This window comes from Hyperolius riggenbachi, chromosome 10, assembly GCF_040937935.1.
Source record: "Hyperolius riggenbachi isolate aHypRig1 chromosome 10, aHypRig1.pri, whole genome shotgun sequence".
In the NCBI taxonomy this organism is placed as follows: Eukaryota; Metazoa; Chordata; class Amphibia; order Anura; family Hyperoliidae; genus Hyperolius; species Hyperolius riggenbachi.
The window spans coordinates 237193926-237212200 of NC_090655.1; the positions used below are offsets into that span (position 1 = coordinate 237193926).

The window sequence follows — 18275 nt, forward strand, 5'->3', positions numbered from 1 at the left end:
CATGTTGGGGGCCTCAAGATTGCTGAATTTGTCTTGTTAGGGGCCTCACGATTGCTGAATTTGTCATGTTGGGGACCTTATGATAGCTGAATTTGTCATGTTGGGGGCCTCATGATTGCTGAATTTGTCTTGATAAAGGGCCTCATGATTGCTGAATTTGTCTTGTTGGGGGTAACAGGATTGCTAACTGCGAGACTATGGGAAAAGCTGAATCCTCATCATATGAGACAATAGCATTAAACCTACTTTTTTAGCTTTTTAAAACAGAAAATAAAACTGAATACATTTTTTTCAGGAGTAGGATGGATGAAATTGTTTATCTTCACAGTTAATTTTCAACTTGGATTTTCCATAATGTTCATGTATGTGTTAAAACGTTTGTACAGTATTTAGTTTAAATTGCTGTTGCCACTTTGCGATAGATAAGTGACTTTTGGGTTGCAGTTTGGGCACTCTGCCTCCAAAAGGTTCGCCACCACTGTCCTAAAAGCCCACCTAAGTTACATAGTTACATAGTTATTTTGGTTGAAAAAAGACATACGTCCATCGAGTTCAACCAGTATAAAGTACCAGCCTGTAACACCAGCCTGCTCCCTCACATATCCCTGTTGATCCAGAGGAAGGCGAAAAAACCCTTACAAGGCATGGTCCAATTAGCCCCTAAAGGGAAAAATTCCTTCCCGACTCCAGATGGCAATCAGATAAAATCCCTGGATCAACATCATTAGGCATTACCTAGTAATTGTAGCCATGGATGTCTTTCAACGCAAGGAAAGCATCTAAGCCCCCTTTAAATGCAGGTATAGAGTTTGCCATAACGACTTCCTGTGGCAATGCATTCCACATCTTAATCACTCTTACTGTAAAGAACCCTTTCCTAAATAAATGGCTAAAACATTTTTCCTCCATGCGCAGATCATGTCCTCTAGTCCTTTGAGAAGGCCTAGGGACAAAAAGCTCATCCGCCAAGGTATTATATTGCCCTCTGATGTATTTATACATGTTAATTAGATCCCCTCTAAGGCGTCTTTTCTCTAGACTAAATAAACCCAGTTTATCTAACCTTTCTCGATAAGTGAGACCTTCCATCCCACGCATCAATTTTGTTGCTCGTCTCTGCACCTGCTCTAAAACTGCAATATCTTTTTTGTAATGTGGTGCCAAGAACTGAATTCCATATTCCAGATGTGGCCTTACTAGAGAGTTAAACAGGGGCAATATTATGCTAGCATCTCGAGTTTTTATTTCCCTTTTAATGCATCCCAAAATTTTGTTAGCTTTAGCTGCAGCTGCTTGGCATTGAGTACGATTATTTAACTTGTTGTCAATGAGTACTCCTAAGTCCTTCTCCAAGTTTGATGTCCCCAACTGTATCCCATTTATTTTGTATGGTGCTAGACCATTAGTACGTCCAAAATGCATGACCTTACATTTGTCAACATTGAATTTCATCTGCCATGTATGTGCCCATATAGCCATCCTATCCAGATCCTGTTGCAATATGACACTATCTTCCCGAGAGTTAATGATTCTGCACAATTTTGTATCATCTGCAAAAATAGCAACATTGCTCACTACTGCATCTACTAGGTCATTAATAAATAAATTGAAGAGCACTGGACCCAGAACAGACCCCTGTGGGACCCCACTGCTAACAGTCTCCCATTTTGAGTATGATCCATTGACCACAACTCTTTGTTTTCTGTCCATTAGCCAGTTCCCTATCCATGAACACAGACTCTTCCCCAGTCCTTGCATCCTCAACTTTTGCACCAGACTTTTGTGGGGAACAGTGTCGAAGGCCTTTGCAAAGTCCAAGTATATCACATCTACAGCATTCCCAATATCCATATTAGCATTCACTACCTCATAAAAGCTGAGCATGTTAGTCAAACAGGACCTGTCTTTAGTAAACCCATGTTGATGCTGAGAAATAAGATTATTTTCTACTATGAAGTCATGTATAGTATCTCTTAGTAACCCCTCAAATAGTTTGCATACAACTGATGTTAAACTTACAGGTCTATAATTTCCTGGATCAGATTTTTTGCCCTTCTTAAATAATGGGAAAACGTGGGCTGTACGCCAATCCACTGGGACTCTGCCAGTTGCAAGAGAGTCACAAAATATAAGATAAAGGGGTTTATCTATAACTGAACTTAATTCCCTTAGGACCCGAGGATGCATGCCATCCGGGCCAGGTGCCTTGTCTATTTTTAATTTATTTAGTCTTGCCTTCACTTCTTCCTGCGTTAAGTATTTAATATTACAGTTAGAAGATTGAGACTCTTCCGCCTCTGTAGTTTGCAACAGTGCTGTTTCTTTTGTGAAGACAGAAGCAAAGAAAGCATTTAATAACTCTGCCTTACCTTGGTCATCCACCATTGAGTTCCCATCCTCATCCTTTAGGAGTCCTATACAGTCAACCTTTCTTTTTTTAGAGTTAATGTACTTGTAAAACTTTTTTGGGTTAGATTTGATATCCTTAGCGATTTGTTTTTCAGCTTCAATCTTTGCCTGCCTAATTTCTTTTTTACAATTTTTATTGCACTCCTTATAATTGCTTAGTGCAGCCTCTGTCCCCTCCTGTTTTAGGACCTTATAGGCATTCTTTTTCCTCTTCATTTTATCTTTAACCTTTCTATTCATCCATAGAGGCCTTTTTTTATTCCTAGACATTTTGTTTCCATATGGGATATACATACTACAGTATTTTTCTCCACCCGTGACCACACCCACATTCTGCTCCATTGCCACACCTATTTTTCGGCGTAGCCCTCATATTTTTCGGCGCACTAGCTGCAGTGTGTTGATCTCTGTTGCCTACAGTATAAGCTGTTCTTTAGTGCCTGCACTGTGTGCTGATCTACCTCCAGTGTGTACAGTATAAGGTGTTATTCTGTGCCTTTACTGATTTTAAACCAGCCGTATTGTATGCAGATCCCTGCTACTTTCAGTATGTACAGGATTAGCTGTAAAGCCTGGTACACACATACAATTTTTTGATTAGCCAATTTTAGCTCTGTTTATCAAATTCATCGTCTGTTGACCCTTTTACTGCATGGGGGTGGTAAAATTGGTCAGTGATTGACCAATCAAAATTGTATGTGCGTATACATCTTTGATCTATGCCTATACTGATTGTAAATTAAGTAAATAAAGGACAGGGGGCTCACATTGCCCACAGGTGCCCCCGATCTCCAAGGACCCTAGGAACGCCCCTGTTATTCAGTTACTGTGTGTCATGGTTAGACAAAGTGGTCGGACCCAACAACAACCACATACTGCCTCCTTGCTCTAGAGGGAGGAGATGACCCGACATCAGGAGGTGGGGCAGTTCCAGCTCACATGCTGTAGCTCTGCCACCCTTGCATGTACACAAGCGTAATTCTGTTATTACCTGGTGCTGGAGAAAATCAATGTGTTGGACTTTGATCCACATAGGGGGACGCCGTGCCAGACTAGATCCAGCAATGGTGACACTAGTGTCAGCCCAAGATGCGCTCACATAATATTTATATTGCATGGTGCAGGAGTCGGCACTGATCAGAGTGTCAGACTTAGTCCGATACTTTGATCTGAATGGGCTGCTTCTGTGCAAGATTTTAACCGACAACACTAGCAGCCGCCAGTTTTCCTATGTCTGACACTCGATCTATGAAGGAAAAGGCCAACATGGGATTGGAAAGGGTTAGTATAATAAGGAAAAAAAGAGTAAAAGAGAGTGGGAGAAATTATTTCAGGATTAACAGAAGAGGTTGCAAAACTTATTTCAGCATTGATGCAAGAGGGACATAAAGTTTTAAGCCTTCATGTACATAGTAGTTATTTTGGTTGAAAAAAGACATACGTCCATCGAGTTCAACCAGAGAACAAAGTACAACTCCAGCCCGTCCCCCACATACCCCTGTTGATCCAGAGGAAGGCGAAAAAACCCCCACAACAAAGGTGCAGAAAATATTTTGAGATTGATAAGAGAGGCAGAAATTATTTAGTAAAGTTAATAAAAGTCAGGACAGAAATAATTCGAGGATTAATAACAGAGGGGCAGACATTCTTGTAGAATTGTTACAAGATGAGATTGGTTTTTTTTTCAGGATTAATAGCAAAGCAGGAAGAAATTATTTTAGGATTAACAGAAGGGAGCAGACATTATTTTAAGAGTAATAGAGTGAGGAGGGCAGAATTAATGAAAATGGTAGAACAAATATTTTCTGATCAATTGAAGAGGTGGGGGGAATTATTTTTAAGATTAATAAAAGACACATGAGACGTAATTTGAGTATTAGAGTGACACTAAAGATGAAGAAATTCTTGTATTATGTGCGAGATTTCATCCATAGACTTTGGCCACACTGTGATCATGTTTGTTGCAGTTCCACCATGGTCCATTAGGTGGCAGGTTAGATTATTTCAAGTGGAACGCAAAGACGGGAAATGATAGAACAAGCAGGAAGTTTGAGGGAGGGGGACGACAGAAGACATTGGAAGGACTGGCAGCAGAGGAGGTAATAAGATATCACTTTATATTGAGAGGTACAGACCAACCAGCAACTCATGGTGAACCAGAACTCGTTGGAGTGTGTGAGGGGCTACAATGGTCCTAAAAGCCCCCTTACTAAAATACTAAGGAAAACAAAAGTTTGCTTTCTTAAAACAGAAAGAATTTGCGATAATTCAGGTTGGATTGATCTTGAGATGTCTCCCAGAGCATCACTGCTGAATATATGCAAATTAACCATTGTTGCCCTCAGAAGCTAAACACACCCCCAGAACCGCTGGAATGCAATGATGTGTCAGCTTGTTAATTTGTACAGAGCCACAATAATCCAACATGCATACAGACTGTTTAGCTTCTAAGGGTAACAATGGTTAATTTGCATAGACAGGCAAGCATATGCACAGTAAGGAGACCCTGGGCCAAGGCTGAGCAGATAACAACACAGGCACAGGGACAACATTGTCTGTGAGTGTTAGTGAGTTTGGTGGGGTGCAAGTAGCAGAGTGGGGTATAATGACAAGAATCCCCTGCCAGGCTGAGGCTACAGCATTGCAGGCAGGGCCAGCCTTTGCCCTGGGGCCACAGTGAAACTCCGCCCCCAAATCAGCAACTGCGCCCCCTCATGTATGTGCATGTATGCAAAAGTCTTTCACAGCACTATTGGCCAGCACAGCATGGATGGTTGCACCCGTGGTCCATGCTCCATCGAACTAACCTACATCCCATTGACTTTACTATAATACTCCTGGCAGTAGAGGTGCACATGCGCAGTATGGTGCGCCTGGAGGATCGACGTGCCCGTGAGGATGGTCAGAGAGCCCTCAGCCTACAGGGGTCTGAAGGAAGCCCCAGGTACATGTAAATGTTTTTCTTACTCTCAGGTCCACTTTAACCACTTGAGGACCCACCCTTTACCCCCCCTTAAGGACCAGCGCTGTTTTAGCTGATCTGTGCTGGGTGGGCTGTGCAGCCCCCAGCACAGATCAGGGTGCAGGCAGAGCGACCAGATCGCCCCCCTTTTTTCCCCACTAGGGGGATGATGTACTGGGGGGGGTCTGATCGCTCCTGCCTGCCTGGGTGTTGCGGGGGGGGGCACCTCAAAGCCCCCCTCCGCGGCGAAATTCCCCCCCTCCCTCTCCTCCCTCCCTTCCCCAGAGATCCGAGGCTGCACAGGAACGGATCTGTCCTGTGCAGCCTCTAACAGGCTCCTGCCTGTCATGTGACAGCGATCCCCGGCCGCTGATTGGCCGGGGATCGCTGATCTGGTACAACGCTGCTACTGTTAGCAGCGTTGTACGAATGTAAACAAAGCGGATTATTTCTGCTTGTGTTTACATATAGCCTGCGAGCTGCGATCGGCGGCCCGCAGGCTATTCACGGAGCCCCCCGCCGTGAATTGACAGGAAGCAGCCGCTCGCGCGAGCGGCTGCCTCCTGATTAATTAGCCTGCAGCCGGCGACGCAGAACTGCGTTGCTGGTCCTGCAGCTGCCACTTTGCCGACGCGCGGTATGAGTGCGCGGTCGGCAAGTGGTTAATGGATGCCACTAATGATCCAAATTCTTATGAAAATCTTATTTTTACATAATTCATAGTTGAAATATTGTTTTGCAGTCAATATATTTTGCAAAAGATTACCATCTTCTATTTGTTAATGTCACTGAAAAATGTATCTATGCTTTACGCTGCCATTTCTATGTTTACACTCATAGATAAGCATTTGGGTTGGGGCTGCGGTGAAAGGGCCTCTGGGTGGTATTTTCCCTCCAGGCCAAAAGGTCCCAGTCCTCCCCTGTTACTGATCCATTCCCATGGGCAACACGGTGGCGTAGAGGTTAGCTCTCTCGCCTTGCAGCGCTGGGTCCCTGGTTCGAATCCCAGCCAGGGCACTATCTGCAAAGAGTTTGTATGTTCTCTCCGTGTCTGCGTGGGTTTCCTCCGGGCACTCCGGTTTCCTCCCACATTCCAAAAACATACGGATAAGTTAATTAGCTCCCCCTAAAATTGGCCGTAGACTACAGTACGTTCACTACATAATATAGACATATGGCAATGGCAATGGTAGGGATTAGATTGTGAGCTCCTTTGAGGGACAGTTAGTGACAAGATATAAATATATATACACTGTACAGCGCTGCGTAATATGTTGGCGCTATATAAATACTAAAAATAATAATAATAATAATAATAAAAAATAATAATAATAATGAGTCTCTGCATCAGAGGAACTTACACTATAAAGTCCTCACCACAGCCCCACACTATTATTATACATTTATATAGCCCTGACATATTCCCCAGTGCTGTACAGAGATCACTGATCCATTCCCATCACTCTGCACAGAGTAGCTTACAATTCACCCCCCTAAGCCCAACTAATCAACTACAGATTAATTTCAGTCTATGGCCTCAATTCACTAAGCTTAACTCCTGTCTTTAATAACTCTTCTGAGCTGTTTTACAGTTATCACAATTATATCACCATGGTGATAACTGTAAAACAGCTCAGAAGAGTTATTAAAGACAGGAGTTAAGCTTAGTGAATTGAGGCCTATGTATTGAAAGCTTGGCAAGCACAGATGTACATTTCTGCCAAGCTGGTGAGGGGTAGTGCAGTGAAGGGAGGAGCTAGATGGGGTGGGGCTGCCTTTCTTTGTACAGCATTGAGGGGTACAGCAGAGACAGTAGTTCAATTATTGCTTGTTCAGATTTCTTCTGAAATCCCATCAGATGGTGTGAGAAGGTAAATCAGTCTCTTCTCCATGTATTCCAAATGAGTGATTGATTGAATGTTGGATTTAGACTGTATCTGTCCCGTGTGGATGCCTTAAAGTAAACCTGAGACTATGAAAAAAAAAGCTATACATACCTGGGGCTTCCTCCAGCCCCGTTCAGGCTCATCGGTTCTTTGCCATCTTCCCAGGCCATCTGGATCCCTCTACTAGCCTCCATAGCAGTTATCATGAGTCCAGCTCGTGGTGGAAAAAACAAGTTAGGAGTGGTTATCCCGAGCCGGACTTGTGGTAGCAGCTGGGAGGTTTATGCAGAGCAATGCGCGCAGTTGCCATTTTTCCCTCACCTCCCAGGGGATCCCGACGTCGGCCACCATTCTTCTTCCTCTCCTCTGAGGCTCTGCTTCCCCCTGGTGAGATCACCGTCTGTCGTCATGACAAGAGCTGGAAATCTCAGTATAGGGTTACCGTGCCACCTGGAGGATGGAGGGAGAACTGCAACACTGGATCCCAGGTAGGTGAGTGAGTGCTGGGACTGCTGCAGATCTCTCTGCGGTATGATTTTTTCCAGATTTTAGGGTGTAAAAGCCTGCTAAAAATTTGCACCTCTTTTAGACCCTAAAATCTGGAAAGATTCAGACCGCCAAGGGAGTTAAGCGGCCTGTTAATTCATCCAGCCGGCCTGCGCTGTGCGCGCCCCATCATGCTTCCATTGCTGGGAATGTTCCATGCCTGCACAGTACTACTGCAGAGGAGCAGAACCCTCCCAGCAATGAGAACGCCGTGGGGGAGTACGCACGGCTGGACTGCGCCGACTGGATTCATTACCAAGTCGCCTAGCGGAGGATTCAGGCAGTCTAGGAGGATGGCAAGGGCCCGATGAGCTTGAAGGGGGTCAGGAGGAAGCCCCACATATGTATAATTTTTTGTTGTTTTTTTACGGTCTCAGGTACACTTAAAGGACACCCGAGGTGAAAATAAACGAATTAAATTAACAATTGTATCTATCTTCCTTTTCCTAAAAATGACTTTTATGGTATTCCACAGTTTTATGTTATGTTTAAATCTACTTTTTAAGTTTTAACTGTTTTATTGTTTTTGCTCAATGACACATTCATTGAAGTATGGCAGAGCTAAAATCTATGAACTATTGACCTTTTTTATCCCTTTACTGCTCTCAGAAGCCATTTTCTGCTAGGAAAATTTTTTATAGTTGGAATTTCTTATCAGAGAAGGTCACACTGTAGTCACTTCCTGTCTGAGTCAGGACTGAGTCAGCCACTTACATACCTGATATTTAACTATGTCAGACAGAGAAAGAAAAAAGGAGCACAGCATAGTTATTTGTGTGCTAGGCACTGTACATACACGTCTATCTCATGTCATATGTCACCTCGGGTATCCTTTAAAGTTATCAAAGCCGTACTGAATTATTATGAATTTAAGGGGTGGTTCTCATAGAAATAAAAGCAATAATAATGCATTCATGGAAGATAAAAGTCACTCTAGTTCTGAAAAAATAGTGGACCCGTCTTCGGATCAGAACATTGAGACTTTATTATGCAGAACACATTTCATGGAAGGGAGACACACTTCTCCAGGTCAGCTGTGCTTGCAAGCACTTTGCAATTATGCTATAATAAAATACAAGTAAAAGTAAAGAAATATATAACATATATGATAATAGAAATATGTCAACCAAACATGTGGTTTGGGAATAAAATCTCATCTACCTGCTGAAGTATTTTGTCCCTGTTCCATGTCTCACTGTGCCATTACAGAAGGAGGAGAGGTGTCTGGAAGGAGAGAAGGAGCAGAAGGAGAACATTGTAATGGAAGATCAGAAGAGCTATAAGGTAGAGAAGAAAGAGGAAGATGTGATGGAGGAGGGGCAGTATACAGAGGGACACTGGGTCCTCTACAAGGACATTATGATGGAGAATCAGCTGCCCCTCACATTGCAAGGTAAGAGGAGACTTTCCTTTTTTACAGAGGAGGGTCCAACTACATCTCCCTTTTTTGTGATAAACCCATAGACACAATGTATTCAGTCAGTGTGTGTTTCCTACAGATGGATCCAGTAACAGAAACCCATCAGAGAGATGTGCAGGTCCTCTTTACTCCTGGGATTGTCCACTGGGAGAGCCCACCATCCCCCACTATTATCAGGTAGGTGGAATTGAAGACGTAAAATTCTAAAGGGACTTCAGATGTTGTTCTCTGCCCTGAAGATTTTATTTTCAGCTTCACTATGTTGTTTATTTTAGGCAGAAGAACTGGAATATACGATGAAACTGAAAGAAGAAGAAACATATGTGAGGCATAATCAGCAGCCTACAGAGGAGGGTGACATGATGGGGACAATTAAAGAGGAAGAAGAAGAAACATATGTGAGGCATAATCAGCAGCCTACAGAGGAGGGTGACATGATGGGGACAATTAAAGAGGAAGAAGAAGAAACATATGTGAGGCATAATCAGCAGCCTACAGAGGAGGGTGACATGATGGGGACAATTAAAGAGGAAGAAGAAGAAACATATGTGAGGCATAATCAGCAGCCTACAGAGGAGGGTGACATGATGGGGACAATTAAAGAGGAAGAAGAAGAGACATATGTGAGGAGTGATCAGTCTATGGAGGAGGGTAACATGATGAGGACAATTGAAGAGGAAGACCACCTAAAATGCTGGGGTAAATCTCTTCTTCATTTCATGCGCAGCTGTAATTGAGAAATTTTACATGAGATTTTGCGTAATCGTAATTGGCAGATTACAATTATCACTACTGATAAAGTATTCTAAAGAATGTGAGTGATGTTTGGGGAGGGGGTGGGCAGTTTGCAGAGGTAATAGTGACATGCTACATTGATTTTGGGAGCAGTAAGATGGCGGTGAGGGGACGAGCAAAGACACAGTATGTGTTGATGGTGCACCAGAGAGAGGTAAGCTGACACTCTGATGTGGAGGATGAAGGTCACATCCGGGGGGATCAGGAGGGAGGCCCTAGCTGAGAAGGAAGAAGTTCTAGCCCCTCCTCTCTCCCGGAATCTGCTATAATTACGGCACTGTTTACATCTTTACCCCCATTATATATCACTTCAGGAAAGTCATTCAAAGAAACTGTCACCTTGGTAAGTGATACATTTAGCACTCATCTACCCTCATTTCTGAAAGTAGGGACAGGTAAAAAAAAAAAAAGTCTAAGCTAGTGTATTATTATTATTATTATTATTATTATTATTATTTAGTATTCATATTCCCAGAATTTTTTATTGAATTGTTCAGTTTACAAATCGCATAATTTTGAAAGTCAACAGCACCTAGCGCTGACCATATTGTGACTTGCATAGGACCCAAAACGTGAATATGTAAATAACAGATCTGGCTAACGCTATAATTACCATAATCCAGAATAGTGGAAACTGGTATCATGTTAGCCAACTTTACCTAATCATAGTGTGATCAGGGTCACCTTAAAGAGGAACTGTAACGGCAAAACGTCCCCTGGGGGGTACTTACCTCGGGTGGGGGAAGCCTCAGGATCCTGATGAAGCTTCCCACGCCGTCCTCTGTCCCACGGGGGTCTCGCTGCAGCCCTCCGTACAGCCGTGACGTAATATTTACCTTCCTGGCTCCTGCGCAGGCGCTCTGAGGGCTGTCGGCTCCGAAGTAGGCGGAAATACCCGATCGCCGTCGGCTCCGCTCTACTGTGCAGGCGCAAGTCTCCGGCGCCTGCGCAGTAGAGCGGACCCGACGGAGATCGGGTATTTCTGTCTATTTCTGAGCCTAAAGCAGCCACAGCGCCCCCGCTGGAGCCAGCAAAGGTAAATATTGAAATTACAGTTGGGCCTGTCGCCGGCTGTTCAGAGGGCTGCAGCGAGACCCCCGTGGGACGCAGGACGGCGTGGGAAGCCTCATTAGGATCCGGAGGCTTCCCCCGCCCGAGGTGAGTACCCCCCAGGGGATCTTTTCGAAGTTACAGAGTCTCTTTAACCCTGAATTACCCGTACACGTGCCATGCACTATAGCATTGCTGCTATAGGGGCACCCAAACTCGGGCACTACGCTTCTGGCGGTGTGTGCTAAGAAGAAGCGGTTCGCATAAGCTTAACTCCTCTCATGGAAAAAACTCTATGGTGAGGTTAAGAACTAATTTTATTCCACATAAACAAATTGTGGCTCATGGTAGATTTAACCCTTTATATACCTGAGGAAACCTCGTCCCGAGAAACGCTTTGCAATCTATGAGTTTGGTTTATTTGGAACTACAAAATTACAGTTCTTAACCTCCCCATTGAGATTTTACTCTGAGAGGAGAGGTAATTGTACCTTTACCTCCTATTTTGAAACAGCTTTTAATCATTTTATTTCACATTATAGCCTCCAAACCTGGTTCATCTACAGCAAACTAGGGGGCAGTCCCATATTTGTCTAAGACTGCCCCCAGCATGAGGATACGCTAGTTTATGCCATGTGGAAAAACTTCCAAAAATCCATTATGTGCCAGGGAAATTTACCATTTGGAATAAATTAAAAGTAAGCGCAGGTGAGATCAACTGACATGCCCATCTCAGTTCTTCAATATAGCATCATAGTAACAACAAATGAGGAGGAGATACTGTACACCATATGAAAGGTCCATCTCCATTCCTCAGTATAACATCACAGCACCAACAAATGAGGAGGAGATACTGTACACCATATGAAAGGTCCATCTCCATTCCTCAGTATAACATCACAGCACCAACAAATGAGGAGGAGATACTGTACACCATATGAAAGGCCCATCTCCATTCCTCAGTATAACATCATGGTACCAACAAATGAGGAGGAGATACTGTACACCATATGAAAGGCCCATCTCCATTCCTCAGTATACCATCATAGTCCCAACAAATGAGGAGGAGATACTGTACACCATATGAAAGGCCCATCTCCATTCCTCAGTATAACATCATAGCCCCAACAAATGAGGAGGAGATACTGTACACCATATAAAAGGCCCATCTCCATTCCTTAGTATAACATCATAGTACCAACAAATGGGGAGGAGACACTGTACACCATATGAAAGGTCCATCTCCATTACTCAGTATAACATGATAGTACCAACAAATGAGGAGGAGATACTGTACACCATATGAAAGGCCCATCTCCATTCCTTAGTATAACATCATAGTACCAACAAATGCGGAGGAGACACTGTACACCATATGAAAGGCCCATCTCCATTCCTTAGTATAACATCATAGTACCAACAAATGCGGAGGAGACACTGTACACCATATGAAAGGCCCATCTCCATTCCTTAGTATAACATCATAGTACCAACAAATGCGGAGGAGACACTGTACACCATATGAAAGGTCCATCTCCATTCCTTAGTATAACATCATAGTACCAACAAATGGGGAGGAGACACTGTACACCATATGAAAGGTCCATCTCCATTACTCAGTATAACATGATAGTACCAACAAATGAGGAGGAGATACTGTACACCATATGAAAGGCCCATCTCCATTCCTCAGTATAACATACTAGCAACAAATGAGGAGATACTGTACACCATGGGTGCCCAATAGGTATATCACGATCTACCTGGAGATCGCAAAGGGCTTCATGGTAGATCCCGACCACACTACATTTTCCATTCTGTATATACAAGTGTGCTCCTAAAGTTGTACATGGGTAGATTATTTTGAGTGGCTAATTTTAAAAGTAGCTCACAAGCCGAAAAAGTGTGGGCACCTCTGCTGTACACCATATGAAATGCCTATCTCCACTCCTCAGTATAACATCATAGCACCAACAAATGAGGGGGAGATACTGTGCACCATATGAAAGGTTTATCTCCATTCCTCAATATAACATCATAGTACCAACAAATGAGGAGATACAGTGTACACCATATGAAAGGCCCATCTCAGTTCCTCAATATAACATCATAGTGCCAACAAATGAGGAGGGGATACTGTACACCATATGAAAGGCCCATCTCCATTCCTTAGTATAACATCATAGCACCAACAAATAAGTAGGAGATACTGTACACCATATGAAAGGCCCATCTCCATTCCTCAGTATAACATCATAGTGCCAACAAATGAGGATGAGATACTGTGCACCATATGAAAGGTCTATCTCCACTCCTCAGTATAACATCATAGCACCAACAAATGAGGAGGAGATACTGTACACCATATGAAAGGCCCATCTCCATTTTCAGTATAACATCATAGTACCAACAAATGAGGAGGCGATACTGTACACCATATGGAAGGTCCATCTCCATTCCTCAGTATAACATCATAGAACCAACACATGGGGAGGAGATACTGTACACCATATGAAAGGTCCATCTCCATTCCTCAGTATAACATCATAGTACCAACAAATGAGGAGGAGATAATGTACACCATATGAAAGGTTCATCTCCATTCCTCAGTATAACATAGTGCCAACAAATGAGGAAGAGATACAGTACACCATATGGAAGGCCGATCTCCATTCCTCAGTATAACATCATAGTACCAACAAATGAGGAGGAGATACTGTACACCATATGAAAGGCTCATCTCCATTCCTCAGTATAAAATCATAGAACCAACAAATGAGGAGGAGATACTGTTCTGTAATTTCCCATAGCTGGTTTGGTTGAGCCACTTCTATGACAGAGCTGTTTAACATTGGTGACAATTAGGCCTACATACTGAATGTGACTCCTTACTGCAGAAATGTAACAGTAAAATGTTCTCTCCGGCAGGGGGAGACGATGTAGGGAGCAATACGATGGAACCTCTTATGTATCCGGATGATGCTACAGAATATAAAGGCATCACACAATGTTCTTCTGAAGAAATTCTTGTTACTGGGAATGCACATCACAGGGGTTACAGTGCAGATAGAGGAGCAGCTCCCTCTAGTGGTGAGGAGACCTATGACAAATCACAAGCTTTCTCCTCAGATGTCCATGAGCCACGCCACAGAGCTGAGAGAGGAACAGATCCATCTAATCTAGAGGAATCTTCTTGTGGATCACATCATGCCACTCAGAAATTAGCAAATAAAAAGGAAGAAGAGACATATGTGAGGATTGATCAGCAGTCTATGGAGGAAGGTTTAATAATAAGAGTGATTAAAGAAGAAGAAGAGGAGACAAATGTGGGGTGTGATCAGCTGTCTAAACCCCAGGGGCCTCATACCCAGCAGAGCTCTCCCACTGCTGGAGGGTCTTATTCCTGTTCCATGTGTGGGAAATGTTATGTTAAGAAATCAGGTCTTGTCAGACATGAGATCTCTCACACTAGTGCAAAGCCTTATTCATGTGTTGAGTGTGGGAAATGTTTTCAGAGTAGAGTAAATCTTGTCAGACATGAGGCATCTCACACTGGCGAGAAACCCTATTCATGTGGTGAGTGTGGGAAATGTTTTGCACAGAAATCTAACCTTCTCACACATGAGATTTCTCACACTGGTGAAAAGCCCTACTCCTGTGCTGAGTGTGGGAAATGTTTTGGGTATAAATCATACCTTGTCATACATGAGAGATCTCACACTGGTGAGAAGCCATATTCATGTGCTGAGTGTGGGAAATGTTTTACAGGTAAATCAAACCTTGACAAACATAAGATATCTCACATTGGTGAGAAGCCCTATTCATGTACTGAGTGTGGAAAGTGTTTCACAGGGAAATCAAACCTTATCAAACATGAAAGATCTCACACTGGTGAGAAACCCTATTCATGTACTGAGTGTGGGAAATGTTTCACAGGGAAATCAAACCTTGTCATACATGAGAGATCTCACACTGGTGTGAAACCTTATTCATGTGCTGAGTGTGGGAAATATTTTGGGTATAAATCACAACTTGTCACGCATGAGAGAACTCACACTGTTGAGGAGTTCTATTCATGTGCTGAGTGTGGGAAATGTTTTCCACGGAAATCAAACCTTTTCGTACATAAGAGATCTCACACTGGTGAGAAGCCCTATTCATGTACTGAGTCTGGGAAATGTATTTGATAAAAAGTCACTGCTTATCAGACACTTGTGTTGAGTGTGGGAAATGTCTTGGCTATACATGTTCTGATTCACTTTGTCTTTTATTTGTTTGTTTTTTTTCACAAGGAATCATAGTTTCCTTTAATTAAATCCTGAGGACTCTTTCATGTTGCTCAGTGCACTGATTTGTAAAGCGTTAAAGTCCTTCAACTGAAGTGATATGGGGAGGTAAACGTGGGTACAGATAGCATTGAAGCAGTATGGACAGCTATACTATCCCAGGAAAAACTCACATAAAAGTAGAAGAGGCAGCACTGTGGCGTACCGATTAGCACTCTTGTCTTGCAGCCAGGGAGTTTGTATGTTCTCCCCTTGTCTGTGTGGGTTTCCTCTGGGTACTCTGGTTTCCTCTCCATCCCAAAAACACAGAGATAATTTAATTGGTTCCCCTTTAAAGAGGAACTGCAGTGAAAATAATGTAATAAAAAAGTGCTTCATTTTTACAATAATTATGTATAAATGATTTAGTCAGTGTTTGCCCATTGTAAAATATTTTAAATCCCTGATTTACATTCTGACTTTTATTACATGGTGACATTTTTACTGTTGGCAGGTGATGTAGCTGCTGCATGCTTTTTTGGCAGTTGGAAACAGCTGTAAACAGCTATTTCCCACGTTGCAACAAGGTTCACAGACAGGAAACTGCCAGGAGAACCACGGTCCTCTGAGTTTCTTGTGGGAGGGGTTTCACCACAATATCAGTCATACAGCGCCCCCTGATGATCTGTTTGTGAAAAGGAATATATTTCTCATGTAAATAGGGGTATCAGCTACTGATTGGGATAAAGTTCAATTCTTGGTTGGAGTTTCTCTTTAAATTGGCCCTAGACTACGATACATGCACTACACTATACATGCATAGACATATAACTGTGGTAGGGATTAGATTGTGAGCCCCTCTGAGGGACCATTGAGTGACAAGACAATATACTCTGTACAGCGCTGCAGATGTCGGCGCTGTATAAATACTAAATAATAATATTCTGAAAGCAGCAAGTCTGAAGCACCTCTGGCTGCGCAGCAGGAAACAGTCACACAGGTTGACATTTTTAGAGTGCAGGAAACGTTTGTGAGAAAAATTGTTTTATCCACAAAGGAGATCTTCTTAGACACCAGAGAATTCACTCAGATGAGCGCCCATTTTCCTGTTCAGAATGTGGGAAATGTTTCACTCAAAAAAGAGACTTTCTTGGGCCCCAGAAGGTGAGCTTTGTTATTATTTTCCAGAGTGCAGGAAATGTTACATTCAAAAGGAAATTCTTCTTTTGCACCAGAGAAGTCACACAGGCTGAGCAACCTTATTTATGTTCACAATGTGGGAAATGTTATATTCTGCAAGGAGATCTTTCAGGCAGGAAGGAGATTTCCATAAACATCAGAAAAATCACTCAGGTGTCAGAATGTGGGAAATGTTACATTCAAAAAGGAAACCTTTTGCACCAGAGAAGTCACACAGGTGAGCCGCCTTATTTATGTTCAGAGCGTGGAAAATGTTTATTTCAGAATGTGGGAAATGTTTCACCCAGAAAGGAGATCTTCTTAGGCTCCAGAGATTAAACACAGATGAGCGTCCTTATTCCTGTACAGAGTGTGAGAAATGTTACCTGTTCAGAGAGTGGGGAATGTTTCAGTAGGAGAGCACATCTTACACATTAGAGAAGAAGCACAGAAGAAAGGTGATGATTTTCGCACAATGCCATATCAAAATGTATCCGCCTTTATTAAATCAAGTATAAAATAAACACAGCCAGGTTACTAACATGTTTCGGACTTACAATGGTCCTTAATCATAGCACCATGGGATGTCACACAGTGAGTGTCCTTTAGTCTGTTGAGGGTTAATGGCTCTGCCTCTGAGACAGGAGACCTGGGTTAGAATGTCGGCTCTTCTTGTTCAGTAAGACAGCACCTATTCAGTTGGAGACCTTGGGCAAGACTCTATAATACTGCTACTGCCTACAGAGGTCTGGCGCTCAGGGATGATCCCCCTGAGCACCGGAAGGAGGAAGCAGTGGTAGTGCTGTGACGCGCCATGGGATGGATTAAAGAAGACGGCCGCTGGGTAAGTTTAACCCTCCCTCACCCAACCACTCAGCTGCAGTAATTATCTGAGTGAAATCCCAATGAAACCCATTCGGATTTCATCCGGAGATCTTCACTGTTGGTGGTTTGAATCAACCAGCATAAAAGCACAATACAATTGTTCAAATAACAGCAAACAATTGGCAGCACTCCTAGTCTGCAAATGAAATGAAACCAACAGAGATGTGCAGAGCCTCCCCAGGGGCTAAAATACACACCTTGAATACAAATCATATGAAAATTATGCACTAATCTCTAATCTAAAAATTTGAATGCAAACCTGGATGCAGCTAACCATAGGTATACTTACGTTTGTTTTGTACTGCTGTTTGCTGCTGCTTGTTTGCTGTATAAAACAAATGTAAGTATACCTATGGCTAGCTGCATCCATGTGCTTCAGTTTGCATTCACCTTGTGCTGTTTATCCATTGTGGAGTAAGAGCCTCTGGCAGCTGTTTCTGGTTCCGCGCTTATATCACCACCTACCAAGTACAGTATTCATTTCTGTAATAAAAATGTTCCATGTAACAAACTTCGTTGTTCTGCCTATAGTAATTTGTACCAAATATTGAGGGCTCCAATTAACTGCTCAATTTTTTTCCTTTTTGAGGAATGTAGTATTGGAGCTTTAGTATTTTATTATCCTTGTGCCAAGACCAGGTTCAGCCTCTTCTAGTTCTGGTAAACTGTACAACAACAACAAAAAAAGAGACTTTAACCACATATGATTCTTTGGCTTCAAGTCACTAAGACCCGTTGGGTAATTATTTTCCTAGCAGTAAAAAACTGATGGCCATACTACGGCAGCCTTGGCTCTTGGCTTTCTCTCACCATCCAACTCTCCCCATCCCCTTCTTCCGGAACCTGTATAAGCCAAAAGCAATTCCTGGTACAACTCT

At 42.9% G+C, this 18275-nt stretch overlaps 1 protein-coding gene across 1 annotated transcript in view; it reads left to right on the top strand.

The window, feature by feature from the left end:
* The window catches only part of LOC137534951 (zinc finger protein 260-like), a 25352-nt gene extending 9508 nt beyond the window's left edge, over nt 1-15844 (top strand). The window contains exons 2-5 of the mRNA XM_068256688.1: nt 9013-9196; nt 9303-9400; nt 9499-9922; nt 13997-15844. Of these exons, the coding sequence (XP_068112789.1) occupies nt 9064-9196; nt 9303-9400; nt 9499-9922; nt 13997-15255 (1914 nt within the window). The 5' untranslated portion in view covers nt 9013-9063 and the 3' untranslated portion in view covers nt 15256-15844. The remainder of the gene's footprint in view (nt 1-9012; nt 9197-9302; nt 9401-9498; nt 9923-13996) is intronic.
* The last annotated feature ends 2431 nt before the right edge of the window (nt 15845-18275 follow it).